Source organism: Phyllobates terribilis, unplaced genomic scaffold (assembly GCF_046119375.1).
Source record: "Phyllobates terribilis strain yellow unplaced genomic scaffold, ASM4611937v1 Scaffold_9__5_contigs__length_417890890, whole genome shotgun sequence".
In the NCBI taxonomy this organism is placed as follows: Eukaryota; Metazoa; Chordata; class Amphibia; order Anura; family Dendrobatidae; genus Phyllobates; species Phyllobates terribilis.
Window position 1 is genome coordinate 385,791,193 of NW_027362769.1, and position 15,169 is coordinate 385,806,361.

The following is a 15,169-nucleotide window of genomic DNA, read 5'->3' on the forward strand; positions in this document are numbered from 1 at the left end:
GGAGGACTGCTCTGTGAGAGACACCAGGGAGGGACGCTCTGTGAGAGACACCAAGGAGGACTGCTCTGTAAGTGACATACAACGAGGAGCGATCTGTGAGTGACACCAGGGAGGAGCGCTCTGTGAGAGACATCAAGGAGGAGCGATCTGTGAGGGACACCAAGGAGGACTGCTCTGTGAGAGACACCAGGGAGGACCCGTACTCTGAGCATTTGGATACGGGTTGGTCCTACAGTTCTTTCTAAAATGTCCTGGCTTTTTACATCCGTAACACAGTTTCTGTGCTCCTCCTTCAGTCCGTCCTCTGCCTCTGTTGTTTCTGGGGGTCGTCTCTACTATATGTATTCTGGCAGCTCTTTTTGCCTGCGCTATGTCATGCTGTGCCCCCTGAGCTATTCTAGCTAAATCTTCTGCCTTCACTGATCTCCAGTCTGGTCTACTTGCTTTTACCTTCTCTGCAATCTCTTTCTTTAGTCCATTCATGAAAGCACTTGCTAATACCCTCTCACTAGTCTTATTCCCGGGGTTGAACCCCATTTCTGACCAGGTTTTCTTTAGTGCATAGAAATAATCCTTAGGATCTTCCTCCTTCCCTTGCACTCTATCTTCTAGTGTAACTTGCTTTTCTGCTTGCCTGTCTTGACATGCTTTTACCAACGCTGCTGCGAATAGGACTCCAGCTGCTGCATCATTAGATTCTACATCTACGGGTCCGGTCCTATTGGCATACTGTTTTTTTGTCTCATCTATCAACCTATCATAGCGGGCTTCATCTGCCAATTTCCCCTTAATTACCCCTTGCAGATCTATTCTAGTTGCATTGTACGTATCCTGTATGGTGGTGATCATTCTAGCGAAACCCATAGGGGACTGGGATGGGTCTGGCAGCTGGGAGATCACTGACAACTGCTCTGAAGGACTCCATGGTCTATACATTAACATTGTACGAGCTTCCTGACCTGGAACCACTGCATCCCCCCCTGCTCCTGCTGCTGCTCCCGCTGCTCCTGGCACAACTACCGTCCTCATTGGGAATTGTCTAGCTGGGTGGGATCTCGGTCCTCCACATGCCACACAGATGTCTACTGTCAAGGGGTTCTGCTGTCCACATCTGGGGCAAACCCAACATTTAGGTTCCTGGGAATTCTGATACTGGGGTGGGGTGACGTCGGGGGCGGACAGGGAGGAAAATCTGTCATTCCGGTTTTTGTCAGTCTGTAAGGTCCGTCTCCAAGTTCTTCAATTCTTTCCTTCAAAATAAGCGCATGCATTCATCCATACATCTACTGTCCCTAACAGACCCTTATCTTTCAGCCATCCATGATAGGAGTTAAAGAAGGATTTCCATTTCTCTCCATTCATCTCTCCATTCTCATTCATTCCCGCTTTACACAATATTTTGTCAATTCCAATCAGTGCCTGTTTCCCTTCTCTGCGTACTACTAAGTCTTTGGCTATAATGCCTTCCTTGGCATTTTGGTTCCCCATTTTTTTCGGTTCTCCTCACCTAGAAGAGACTCCTCAGTCACTTAGACAATGGTCACTTAGACAATGGGCCACAAAGGTTTCTGAACCATTCCACTACTAGCCTCTCTAGGACTTATACGCCAGCCAGAAAAACAGACCAAAAACATCAATCCCGGGACACATCCACAACACAATCATTGGATCCATACTTTCATTCTTAAATTCTCCAAAGGATAGAAGGCAGGACTGATCTGAGGGGATTCTACTGGTTCAAAGGGACCTGAGCCAGACAACAATCTGTTGAATTACCTGGGGAGACGACCGCTCGGGGGTGAGGGAGTCTCTTCTATGCAGTGATATAATTAGGTAGAATATAACAGTTATTCTTACCTCAGCGCTGTATATATCACCAACAGAGAGCTTCACTCGTCCCACGTCTCGGACCGGTCGAGCACCCCTGGGTAGATTAACTCAAGGTCCCTGTTCGGGCGCCAGCTGTCGTCTCTGCATTCTTGGTCTTCTATCCTTTGGATTATGATATCGGAGAGAAGAAGACACAGGTCAGGATGTTTGTGTCTAAACATACTCTAAACTTTATTACAAAACACAGGGCTAATATACACCCAGAAGGCAGGAAACGGATTTGCCATATATGGTTCGATTATACAGTTTAGCTGAACAAGCGAAAAAAGCTAGTCTCTGTATGCTTTAAAATATTAAATTAGACGTATCTGGTTAGCAAGGCCATTTTATCTTCTTGCAAGAACACATTATTGCTACAAGAAGAAACATCTGGCCAGGGAGTACATGTTATCTTCTTAGCAAGGAAACGCTATTGATACAAGAAGGAACATTTCAGCTTGCTGTTGTTTTTACCTAAAATAACTGTCAGACTTATATAGCATAGATGGGGCCCTTAAACTTGAGGGACTCCATCTTCTGCTATAACAGAAACATCAAGGAGCACTGCTCTGTGAGAGACACCAAGGAGGAGCGATCTGTGAGGGACACCAAGGAGGACTGCTCTGTGAGAGACATACAACGAGGAGCGCTCTGTGAGAGACACCAGGGAGGAGTGCTGATCCTCTGCTGTGATTAGTATGTGTTATGTGATTGCTATTGTGAAAATTCATCTCCTTACAAGTAGTTACATTTTCTTTCTCATTACTCTTGTGTTGCACGTCGGGCCTACCAGTTGTGCCTTCTTGATGCTCTTTTCCATACCTCCCTGCAGCCTAATTGTGTCATTACCACTTGTAGATTGCAGAGCAGGAGATGCCCGAGAACCTCCTGGTGGGAGAAAGTACGACGACCCATCCTTCAAGTAAGAGTCTGGTGGAGGCACTGTGCAGGCGACACGTGAAATCATCTAAGCTCCCACAAACGCTGAGGTACCCACATATTATATGCACGTCCATTTTAGAGAAGGAATATGTTTGATTATTTGGTTAGAAATCTAATTTGAGGACGCAGCACCTGGGAATACTGCCTGCTTTACAGTGGTGTAACATGAAGCTTAAGGACCCCAGTGAAAAATCTCCAACATGGCCCCCATCTAACATGGGTCATTAATAATATTAGTCTTCTAATATCGACCAAAGACCTTTTGGGCCCCCCTAAGATCCATACCCCAAGTTCGACTGCAACTTCTGCACCCACCATAACCCCTGCTGCTACATCGATGCTTACTGTATATTCCAGAAGAGTGGGCAAGTCACCATATAATACTGCCATCTAGTGACAAAATAAAAGTGCCGTATAGGCAGTCAGCATCGCCAAACAGGATGAATGAATATCAGACTAATCAGGTGCAGTCAATGGCAAAAATATCAACAATAAAGTCAAATTACTCACCAGCGAGGTTGTCCCTGACTGCCTGTCTCGGGTGTGTCAGGTGTGTGACAGACAGTCGCTCTGGAGCCGGCTGTAGAAGATCACTGCGCTTCGCATTGCAGACGCCTTCTTGATTCCCTCATCTCTGTAGTATAGTTTTATCCTTCTTCCTTTAGGACCCATTCGGGACCTCCACCCTCTGCTGCTGATTGACACACCCTTGCTGGGTAGTTAAATGATCTCAGTTTCTCCAGAGAGTCGCTGATGATAGTTTTATGAACCTCTGTGTTGGCTTGGAGCACTACCAGTCGGCTAGTTTCTTCTCTGGTGCACTTGGAGGACAGTTGGCGTTACCTCTCTGGTGTCTGCTCAAGCTAAGTGCATTCCCTTTGTTTGTGTACCTTATTGTCTTTAGTTTGTAGTGGGACTTGACTAGTGCTCACCCTGTCCCCTCCCTATGTAGGGCCAAGCTCTAGTGACATTCAGGGCTTAGGTTCCTGCTCGGCGATTGGTGTGGAGCCTATATAGGGACAATAGGGTAGGCAGGGTGATATTAGATCTGCCTGGGGGTTTCCACTCCCCTTTTCCCTAGTGTTTGGGCCTTCTCCCCCTCTTCCCTTCATGTTGCACTTAGTCTTTCCCTCACCTTGTGTGACACTGCCATCACTATTCTTGACCTTTCATCTCCATCTGGCCCCAACCATCATGGTTGCTTCTTCTATTGATGGAATTTTTCACACTGATTTCTTTGGCTCCTCCCATTTCCTAACACATGACCCCATAAACAGTCCAAAATAAGACCGCCTGCCGGAAAATACCCCCATACACTACGCATATCAATTATCAGACCTTGGCGGATAGGGGGCCAAGAAAAATCCTCAAATCCCTTTTAGCCATCCTGGGATTCCCTAGTACTCACCATCCAGTAAGATGAGTGATGTGATAATTAGGAGAGGGGACATCGGAGCCCTCACTGGTCCTATAGGTCCAAAGGTGGTAATGGCTGAGCGTCCGATCACTCATGACTGAAAGTATAGAAGTTTTACATCAGGTCGTAAAGCAATTTCAGAAATAGTATCTCATTGATCATCTCCAGAAATTGGGTGAAAATATCATCATGATCATTTTATTATAAGTAAATGAATAAGAATGTAACAAACCAATAGTACAAAATCGACATTGATCTGGTAAAATCAGGATGACGCCCCCTCCCACCACCCGTTATATTACAGCAGCCAGACATAAACAGTACAATTCCTTTCATTCAGTATTCGTTAATAATATTCTGATATATCTGGCAATCACAGAAAAGTCTATAAAACTCATTATTTTTTTTTTTACTTAAAACAAAAAAACTTTGATCAAAAATGTCCTTTCGTTTTCTGCATACAGCTTCTATGCAAACCTATGTATCTCCTTGGTAACAGACAACAGACCCTGTGTAGTCAGATCCTGCACTTTTTTCCATCTGTCGCCTTATTCTTTCTAATCTTCACGTGGTAGCTCTGTATTACTGCGGGATCAGACTACACAGGGTTTTTCGCCTATTACTACAAATTAAACATTAGTTTTTAGTCCATTTTCCGTTTTATAGCCTCATTCCAATAGCCTTTATTATTATTATTTGTCTGTCGCTATAGCCGTATCAGGGCTTTTTACAATAGGACCATTTTACATACTTATAATAGATGGTATATCTTTCATTATTCTTTCAAGAGCGATCGGAGATAAAATAAAGCAGCAATTCCGCCATTTTCTTAAAATTTTCCTAATTTTTCAAAGTAGAAAATAGGTTTTGTGTAAGTTTATTACAAGATGCAGAACATTTATACATTTATATTATTCTGTTGTTGGAGAGGGGTGAGGGGGGAGGTATGTAGGACGACTTGTAGTTTTCATTGGTACATTTTGTTGCATATATGACTTTGATCACTTTTTATTCGTTTTTTTTTTTGTGTTAGGAAGCAGAATAAACAAAAGAACCATCAATGATTGTATCATTTTTATTTTATAACGGCGTTAAATAATCTCTTTATTTTACCATTATGGGGCTTTATGGCAATACCAATTATATTTGTTAACATTTGCATTATTTTTTTCAATAATAAAGGACTTTTTTTTATATATTTTTATTTTTCTAAACAAATGTTTACTTTTTTATCTTTTTTTTTTGTCCCAGTAGTGCATATGAAAGTGCTATTCTCTTATCACTCAACTGTCAGTGTGATGCTGATATGCCGCCTATCCGGCCCTGACTCTATTATGAGTACAGATTGATGAATATAAAAATAAAAGGATGATAGAGGTTGAACATTCCCTTTAAAGAGGACCTGTCACCGGGTCAAAAGTGACCAATTTTTGCTTTTATTTTCTCCCCGCTGCTCCCCTGAGTATTCCTTTTAATTTTATTTGTTAAAATCTGTGAAATCGAGACTTTCATATTTAGTGCTAATTTTTATGTTCTTTACCAAGAAGGTGTGTCTAACAGGGTGGTCATGTAGAGCAGTCTAAAGACATGCCCCCAAAGAATCCTATTAGCCACAGCCCCTTGGTAACAACCATAGAAATAAAAAGGCTCGTATTTCTAGAATCGTACAATGGATTAAAATAAATAAATTAATACCAACCAAAGAACAGAAAAAGAGCAAAAATTGGCCACGTTTCACCTTGTGACAGATCCTCTATAAGCTTTACAGTCACCATTTTGTTGTAATCATATCATTATTCTTATGAAACAGTTATCAAATAGATAAAAAGCGGCATAGAGCGGCTCGGAGAAGGAGGCGGTGAAGGTGTGTAAGTGTCTGATGGGGTCACACACCTTATAGAAAGACAGAAGCCTGGCCTCATAATCCAGATAGATCCCCACAACCTGCAAAGGAGAATATGATACCAGCTGTTTAAGAATATTGTTATGACTTGCATAAAGATTTTTCTCAGAAACAATGGCCCAGGATTTCTCATTTAAGCCGATATGAGATTCCTTACCATTCACCTTCCTCTCCAGACTTTCCCCGGCCACCCCTATCATCCAATTCCTCGCATGACTGACGTCCACCTCCCAGTAATGTCTCCCAGAGGAAAAGCTGAGGGAACTTAACACCTGACGGCATTTGAACCTCTTGGGCCCATCGGGTCTGTTCTGTGATAAGGCAGAATAAGAAGCAGATCTGAGATCCTGAGATATACTAATGTTATTATTAGCCGTGTCTATATCCAGTAATATGTCTGATTTCTCCATCACTGAGAACTTTCTCTTTATCTTCATATCAATCAGATCATTTGCAAAGTTCCCCAGTCCTCTGTGTAATATCTGTGAGACTAGGCCCTCGTCCACACACGGAGCATCTCTTACATCACCGATGACATCACCGCTTCCATCATTGATGTCACCATGGTTTACATCTTCTAGAAAGGACAATGGATCAGTGATATTACATAATCCTTCAAGACAATTAATGTCCTTGGTCAGTTTGTCCACGTGAAGCTCCACCTGTTCGACCAGGTCAGAGACTGAACGTAAGACCTGATCCTTCTGTCTGGAAATCTCTCCCTGGATTCTCTTTTCTAGTTCATCCAGCTTCTCCCTGACGTGAGTAAACAGACCAGAGACTCTATCAGCAAGTCCGGCTGATTTCTTTCCATGTTCTGTCCCATGGTTCTTCAGATTCTGGACTCGTTTTCCAGCTTCTTCTCTCTTAGACTTCAGTTTTTTCATAACAGACCTCAATTTCTCCTTCACCTTCTCAGAGGCCACATCCAGTGGCTCCACGTCATGTCCCTTGTGGTCTCCGGCCACCCAGCAGGACACACAGATACAGGCGGCATCTATAGGACAGTAATATTTCAGCATCTCCTTGTGTGTGGAGCATTTTCTTTCTTCCAGGGAAACAGTGGGATCAACTAAAGTATGTTCTGGAGACTTACTGTGTCTACTTAGATGCTCTTCACAAAAAGACGCCTCACACTGCAGACATGTCCTTACTGCCGGTACAGGAGACTTTGTACAGTAAGTGCAGAAGATTCTGATCTCCTTCATGTCAGGCTGAGTAGATGAGAAACGCTCCACTATATTCCTCAGCTTCCGGTTCTTCTTCAGGGCCGGACGTTCCGGATATTCTGCTCTGCAGTCAGGACAGGAATACCCTCCAGCCGCCTCCTGGGCATCCAGCACACTCACAATACACGAGCGGCAGAAGTTGTGTCCACATCTCAGGGATACGGGATCTGTATAGAGGCTCAGGCAGATGGAGCAGTTCAGCTCGTCCCTCAGCTCAGCAGACGCCATTGTAGTATTAAAGAACAGAAATCGAAAGATAAAAAGTTTTTCTACATAAGAAAGGCGGAGAGTTTCTGAGAATAAATAATTAAATCCTTCAGACACGGAAACGACTATAACACTATGTTGTCTATCAAGTTGTGACCAGGGACGTGACTGGGATTTCAGTCGCACCCGCACCCTGAAGCATAGGGAGACCAGAAAATAGCTTTGCCCCTTATGAGCTCAATACTCTTAAAAACCCGTGATAGTTGGAGGACCAGTTGTTCATTTTGCTTTGGGGACAGGATCTTCAAGTTACTCCATTGCCTTGTAACAGACATTTTTTAACTACACAAGTCAATGTTCGCCACGCCTAAATAGTTTTGGCTTGCATTCTGCACACAGAATACAAGGGTTGCCGATACTTTGATTCAGGATAAAGCAGAAAAAGAGAAATCACTGTCCTGCATCAATAACAAAAATAGAAAGAGCCTGGTGATTGTACCGAGAAGAGCGGCGCTCCACAGACGCCACTTATCTTATTATACATCTCCCAGTTCCAGTATAAACTCATTACACAAACTTCAGATGATGAATAAAATAATAATAAACTCCTCAACTGCTGCAGACCTTATTTATGGAAAGGCGTTCCCCTCTAACTCTTTAGTAAGAGGTTCTGCAGCAGCTGTGGTGTTTAGTATAAGCAGTAATTCACCCGTTCTAAAAATTATAACACAGAGTTCAACTTGTATAGATGGGCAGCCTTTATTCTGTTACACACGTGTCTCGTCTTCGGAGCCGGTACTCCCTTCCTCTATGGCTGCCACCCTTTGTTATGCTCCACATCAGGTCTTACAAGCGTCCTTGCGTTCCTTAGTGAAATTGACGTGCCCCCTGGGCCAGTGCTGTAGGGGGATACCCGGAGCCGGATCTCGATGGGGGTAGTAGTCCTTGTGGCGGTGACCCGGTCCGTGCCCAGGGTGTCAAACTAAGTGGCAGTCTATGGCAGTAGATGTTAACTTGATTGTCGACTACGCCACCCGTTGAGTGCGGCTTTGAAGCCGCCGCTGCAGAGCAGTCCGCTGAGGCCGGTGGTGTATGTGCAGCAGTGATGGTATAACCCCCAACGGGAGGGGTATGGCCTCAGGGCAGCAGGTGTGGATGATGGGAGTTGTTGTGGTGTAGAAAGGAGACTCCGAGACGGGAGGTGCAGTTCAGGGTTTTTACTTACTGATGTTCTTTTGGTCACTCTGGCCTTGAGTGACCACCCGAGCCGTGCTGCGTCCACCAGGTCCTGGACTCGGCCAACCCCCAAGCAATTCCGGAGCGTGGCCCTGAGCTCCTTTCTGACTTTCCCTTTTCTCTGGCCGTTCTCACCAGGGATCCACTTTTGGCCGGCTCCCTCGGGTCTCTTGGTGGGTAAGCCTTCTTTGGCTTCCCTGACCCTATACTTGGTGTGCTTTTCTAGTGGATTTGGTGAGGGTCGTGGCAGACTCTGACCACGACCTCCGGTTCCTGGCTAAGGTATGTTCTGGCCTCTGCCAGCTTGGGATCCGGTACCCTTATGCGCCAACCCTTCACCCTTCTGTCCTTATTCTGGGATCTTGGGGTTCCTTCTTCTTTCCTCCCTGGGTCCTTCTGACTCCTCTCTCTCTGCAGACTTGGCCTTGGAGCTGGGCCCAGCCGGAGCCACAGCTCCCTGTCAGCCCTCCTGGCTGAGCTTCTCTGCTCTGCTCCTCTGACTCTACAAAGACCCTGTTCTAAGATGGTGCCCACCTTATATACTCCCTCTATGTGTGAGCTCAGGTGACCAGCACCCAATGAGCTCCTATCTTTACCCAGACTACTCCCCCTATCTGCCCCTACACTACTGGGATGTTCCACCCCCCTCCCACTCCAGCCAGGGACAGACGCTGTCGTACCTGCACATAAACTGGTGGGAGTACCGTCGTTCTGTCCCCCGGAAATGGGATGTATGTAGTGCATGCAGCCTACTAGCTCAGTTCCACACTCCATCCTTACCCGGGAGTGGAATACCACACCTCTGGCTTGAGGTGTAATACCCCTGTAGCAGCCGAATCCTCAGGGTGCTACATTCCCCCCTGGTAAATCACAGCACGTCCTCGGGCTGTAAAAGAATAAAAACATCCACAAACATACAAATTTTTTTTTTAAAAAACATCATGAACATATAACACATATAAACATCATAAACCTATAAAACAATATATATATTCTCAGCATAAAACGTTTCATATAAACATTCTTGTTCCTCCGGCCACGGTGCAACTTGTGACCGGGTAAAGTGCGACAGTCTCTTTTAGAAAAAACACAGTTCCTTATAAAACCAGTAGGGGGCGCTTTAGAAAGCGCAACTATATACAAGGGGAGGTATGGCCGCTCTCAGTCCTCGGCCAGGTATTAGGAAAGGATGACCGCTCTCAGTCCTCGGTCAGTGGGAATAGGGACACACGGGTTTCAGTTCACACTTGTCCCAACGGGAACATATTTTAACTATTAACAGTTCTCTGTACCGTACTTCTAGTAACGGCGTCCTCTTGCTCCTGCCTGAGGGTAATCTTCAGACCCATCCGGGTCCTCTTGCTCCTCCTCACAGCGCAGCTCCTCCTCTGTCAAACGGTGTACATGAAGGGCGTAGGGTCCTTTGGCACATTGGTGCCGGGTAAAGGTGACCTCATCACCCAGGTACAGGTCACGACCTCTGTGTCCCTCCGGTAGGTGGGACTCGACATCTCTCCTGGTCACGAAGACGTCGCCGGGGGTGTGATGATCCCTGATGAAACCCCAACCGTGCTGCAGTTGGAATTTAATCACAGTCCCGGTGGCACGGGGACCATGAGCTGCACGGGGGTTCCTTCGGGTCCGACTCTTCTGTTCCGCGCTCTGTATCTGCATCTGCTGCTCACGGACCCGCCTCTCTCTCCGCTCTCGCTCAAAGACTTCCAACTGCTGGCGGCAGCACTCCGCACGCTCAGCTGCGGCCGCCCGAGTTTCTTGGGTGAACCCCATGAGGTCTCCTCCAGTGGGGTCCCACTCAAACTGCGCCTCCTCCAACGAGAGCGGGGTCCTCTTGACGGGCTTCGGAGTCGGAATCAGGGGCTCGCACAGGGGCCTTTCCTTTTGGAGTTGAAGTTGGTGATACTCCGGTGGCCATACAAAAGGCTGCCCATCCGGGCAAGTGTGTTGGGTAAATAGGTCTTCACCCAGGTGTGGCGCTGTGGAAGCTGAGGGCGCGGTGGTGGTGGCGGCGCCCGGGTTCACCAGGCCTTGCGACCAGGCCTGGGGCACCCTGAACGTAAAGGGCACTGTAAAGACGGCGGCGCCCTGGGTTACTTGGCCCAGCGACCAGGCCGGTGGCTCAGTGGAGGTAGAGGGTGCTGTTGGTACTGCGGCGCCCGGGGGCACTCGGCCTTGCGACCAGGCCGGTGAAGTCTCCTGCTTGGCCGCGCTCAGGGTTGAGGCGCGTGACGTCACAGGGGGCGTGGCCGCGGCTTCTGTTTGAGGCCTAGTCGGGAGCGGTGACGGTGCAACGACGGGCACGGCAGGGGAAATTTCGGGCTCTGCGACGGGGAGCTGGGGCAGTCTCACGGCTTCTCGGCTCGGGGTAGTGACGTCCCCTTTACCTGCCTCCGTTTCTTTAGCTCCTTCCTCGGCGTCGTCTCCGGCCTTGATTCCTCTTGCACCATCCTCAGAGGCGGTCTGACTCCTCGTCTCGGGTGGCGTGCTCCGCTGGCGGGTTCCTGCCTGCAGGGCCATCTCTCTGCTCCACTCCGTCAGCGTCTCTCGCTGCACCTGGGCCATCCTCCGTGCGAGGCGCTCCAGCTCGGTCTGCGCACACTCCCGGTCTCGGGGGAGCTGTGCCAGAATCTCCACCAGGCCTAGTGGGGTTGTTGCTTGCAGCAGGCTCCTGACCACAGGGTCGGTGCTGCCTGCCTCTTCCTCCATCTCCGGGTACGGCTTCTCTGGACTCCTCTCCAGACTTCTCATCTCCGGGTGCGCTCTCTCCAGACTCCTCCAGGCTGCACCCATCTTCTCTGTTTTGTTCTGTATCCGCCCATACTGAGGGCGGTCCTGGGGTAACTTGGTGATTGTCAGTTCCAGGGGCAGACCCCTCACGCTGATGGACATCTCTAACATCACAGTCTCTGCTGGTGGGGGCGGTTTCCGCTTTTGGCGCCATTCTTGGTCCTGGCCCACGATGGGGGGTGGCCTCTTGCCACCCTCCGGCACGCCCATAATGGCGTCCGCTTTGCCAGGGCGGGAAATCTTCTGAAATGGCGGGAAGAAGGCTGAAGATGGCGCCGGATGGCGGGAATCTTCACCGATGGCGGGAAAACTTCACGGATGGTAAGTTTTTAAAAGTCTCTTTTTCAGGCACGCAGTACCCGGTGGTTGCGGGCACGTTATCCTGCCGACTACGCCAAAAGTTGACGCGCCCCCTGGGCCAGTGCTGTAGGGGGATACCCGGAGCCGGATCTCGATGGGGGTAGTAGTCCTTGTGGCGGTGACCCGGTCCGTGCCCAGGGTGTCAAACTAAGTGGCAGTCTATGGCAGTAGATGTTAACTTGATTGTCGACTACGCCACCCGTTGAGTGCGGCTTTGAAGCCGCCGCTGCAGAGCAGTCCGCTGAGGCCGGTGGTGTATGTGCAGCAGTGATGGTATAACCCCCAACGGGAGGGGTATGGCCTCAGGGCAGCAGGTGTGGATGATGGGAGTTGTTGTGGTGTAGAAAGGAGACTCCGAGACGGGAGGTGCAGTTCAGGGTTTTTACTTACTGATGTTCTTTTGGTCACTCTGGCCTTGAGTGACCACCCGAGCCGTGCTGCGTCCACCAGGTCCTGGACTCGGCCAACCCCCAAGCAATTCCGGAGCGTGGCCCTGAGCTCCTTTCTGACTTTCCCTTTTCTCTGGCCGTTCCCACCAGGGATCCACTTTTGGCCGGCTCCCTTGGGTCTCTTGGTGGGTAAGCCTTCTTTGGCTTCCCTGACCCTATACTTGGTGTGCTTTTCTAGTGGATTTGGTGAGGGTCGTGGCAGACTCTGACCACGACCTCCGGTTCCTGGCTAAGGTATGTTCTGGCCTCTGCCAGCTTGGGATCCGGTACCCTTATGCGCCAACCCTTCACCCTTCTGTCCTTATTCTGGGATCTTGGGGTTCCTTCTTCTTTCCTCCCTGGGTCCTTCTGACTCCTCTCTCTCTGCAGACTTGGCCTTGGAGCTGGGCCCAGCCGGAGCCACAGCTCCCTGTCAGCCCTCCTGGCTGAGCTTCTCTGCTCTGCTCCTCTGACTCTACAAAGACCCTGTTCTAAGATGGTGCCCACCTTATATACTCCCTCTATGTGTGAGCTCAGGTGACCAGCACCCAATGAGCTCCTATCTTTACCCAGACTACTCCCCCTATCTGCCCCTACACTACTGGGATGTTCCACCCCCCTCCCACTCCAGCCAGGGACAGACGCTGTCGTACCTGCACATAAACTGGTGGGAGTACCGTCGTTCTGTCCCCCGGAAATGGGATGTATGTAGTGCATGCAGCCTACTAGCTCAGTTCCACACTCCATCCTTACCCGGGAGTGGAATACCACACCTCTGGCTTGAGGTGTAATACCCCTGTAGCAGCCGAATCCTCAGGGTGCTACAAAATCATCTCCCAAGGCCTTTTAAGGGCCAACTTTTACACATACCCCTATATCTGAGAATTAAAACAGTAATGTGTTCAGTTGTGGTTTGCTTATCACCATCCAGTGTCATCTGTTGCATTGCATCCAACGTTGCAAACTCCTATGATTTCTACAAATCCTTAGACCTGCTGGTTAACCTTCTACTTGCTACTTGCTAGTTAACCAATTGTTTGCTGTAAGTATCACAAACTGTTATCAGAGTCTGTTCTCATTATGTTGCAATCTGAGGTGGATTCTATAACTTGCATCTGCTTTGGTTAACCAATCATTTGCTATAAGCATCATAAACTGTCAGAGATTCTTTGCATTATGTTACAATCTGCTGTGGATTCTGCTACCTACTGTGCTGTTTCAGACCTGCCATTTTCTTTTTCATCTGCCCTTCTGGTTCTGTGGCTTCCAGTATATACCTGCCTTGCTTATTTGTCTGCTATCCAGCATAGCCTGTTGTCTGGGTCCTTAATGCTCCATGCTTTCCTGCTTGCTGTGTGAATGCCCTGGGTCCATGTACCCATCCTGACTTGCGGCTTCATGAATCCATCTCTCAAGGTGAGCCCTAAGATATTCCTAGTAGAGGGGCACATTACTACTGAGGCCAGTAATATCAGGGAGCTGAAAAGTCACATGAGGTATTACATGATGCCTCATTCTGTCTTGCTTGTTTCTGAGTTCCACACTCTACATGATCACTTGGACTCAGTTCAGACCAGCTGATTGGCTGAGAAGGATCCTGTGAGATATATAGGAACTTTTCCACAGAATCAGGCAAGCAATTGGGAAATAAAGGGGATAACGTTGTAGCCATTGTTATATTGGAGGCCTTTTTATCAATCACTAAGAAATTCTAATTAACCTCTTAATGACACGTTCTGTTTGGGACTTTAGGACAGAGACCATATTTCAGACATGACTCGTGTCACTTTATGTGCTAATAACTTTGAAATACTTCTTTCGATCTCAATGATTCTAAAACTGATATTTCATGACACATTGTACTTTATGTTAGTTGTAAATTTTGATCTATATGAATTTTTTTTATTCATAAAAAAATACAAAACTTACAGAAAAAAACAATTTTTTTTTAATACATTTAAGACCAATTTTTCACATTTTTAAAAACATTTCCAAAATCTATATTTTTAGGCACCAACTCAGATCTAAACTGATAGGCGCTTATCTACTATATAATCGGCTTATCCCGTCTGTCTGTCCTTCTGTCCAGGAAATCCCACGTCGCTGAAGGGTCAGAACAAGATGGCGGCCATTAGCGGCTCATCTGCCGCACGGACGTCAGCGGCGATGCAGCTGGGAGATGACCGGCACTAGCCAGTCATCTCCAGGCTGCTCGCAGCAGAAGTTCCCCGACAGGCGGCGCCGCTGACCTCCATGCGCTGACCTCCGATGTCAAGTGTGAAGGGGGGACCGGGGAGCGGCGCCGCCGGTCGAGGGTACTTCTGCTGCTCGCGGTGACGCTCCTCGGTCCTCACTAATACGGTTTGCTGATTGGTCCGTGTTAGTGAGGACCAATCAGCGATATTGGCGCCAAATTCAAACACCGCTCTGCACGGAGGTCAGCAGCAATGCAGCCGGGAGATGACCGGCGCTAGCCGGTCATCTCCCGGCTGCTCACAGCGGAAGTACCCGCGCAGGCAGCGCCGCTTCCGGTCCTCACTAACGCGAACCATGTTAGTGAGGACCGAGGAGCGGCACTGCCTGTGCAGGTACTTCCGCTGTGAGCAGCCGGGTCATCTCCCGGTCATCTCCCGGCTGCATTGCCGCTGACATCCGTGCGGCAGATGAGCCGCTAACGGCCGCCATCTTGTTCTGAAATCCTGTGTCGCTGATTGGCCGCGGCCGGACCAATCAACGACGCGGGATTTCCTGGACAGAAGGACAGACAGACGGG

General features: G+C 48.2%; 1 protein-coding gene across 1 annotated transcript; it reads right to left on the reverse strand.

Annotated features, from left to right (window-relative positions):
• Positions 1-3,414: 3,414 nt before the first annotated feature.
• On the reverse strand, positions 3,415-7,612 carry LOC141161211 (E3 ubiquitin/ISG15 ligase TRIM25-like). The gene has a single exon (XM_073645996.1). The coding sequence runs from the start codon at positions 7,586-7,588 to the stop codon at positions 6,014-6,016; it is 1,575 nt and encodes a 524-aa protein (XP_073502097.1). The 5' UTR covers positions 7,589-7,612; the 3' UTR covers positions 3,415-6,013.
• Positions 7,613-15,169: the final 7,557 nt, after the last annotated feature.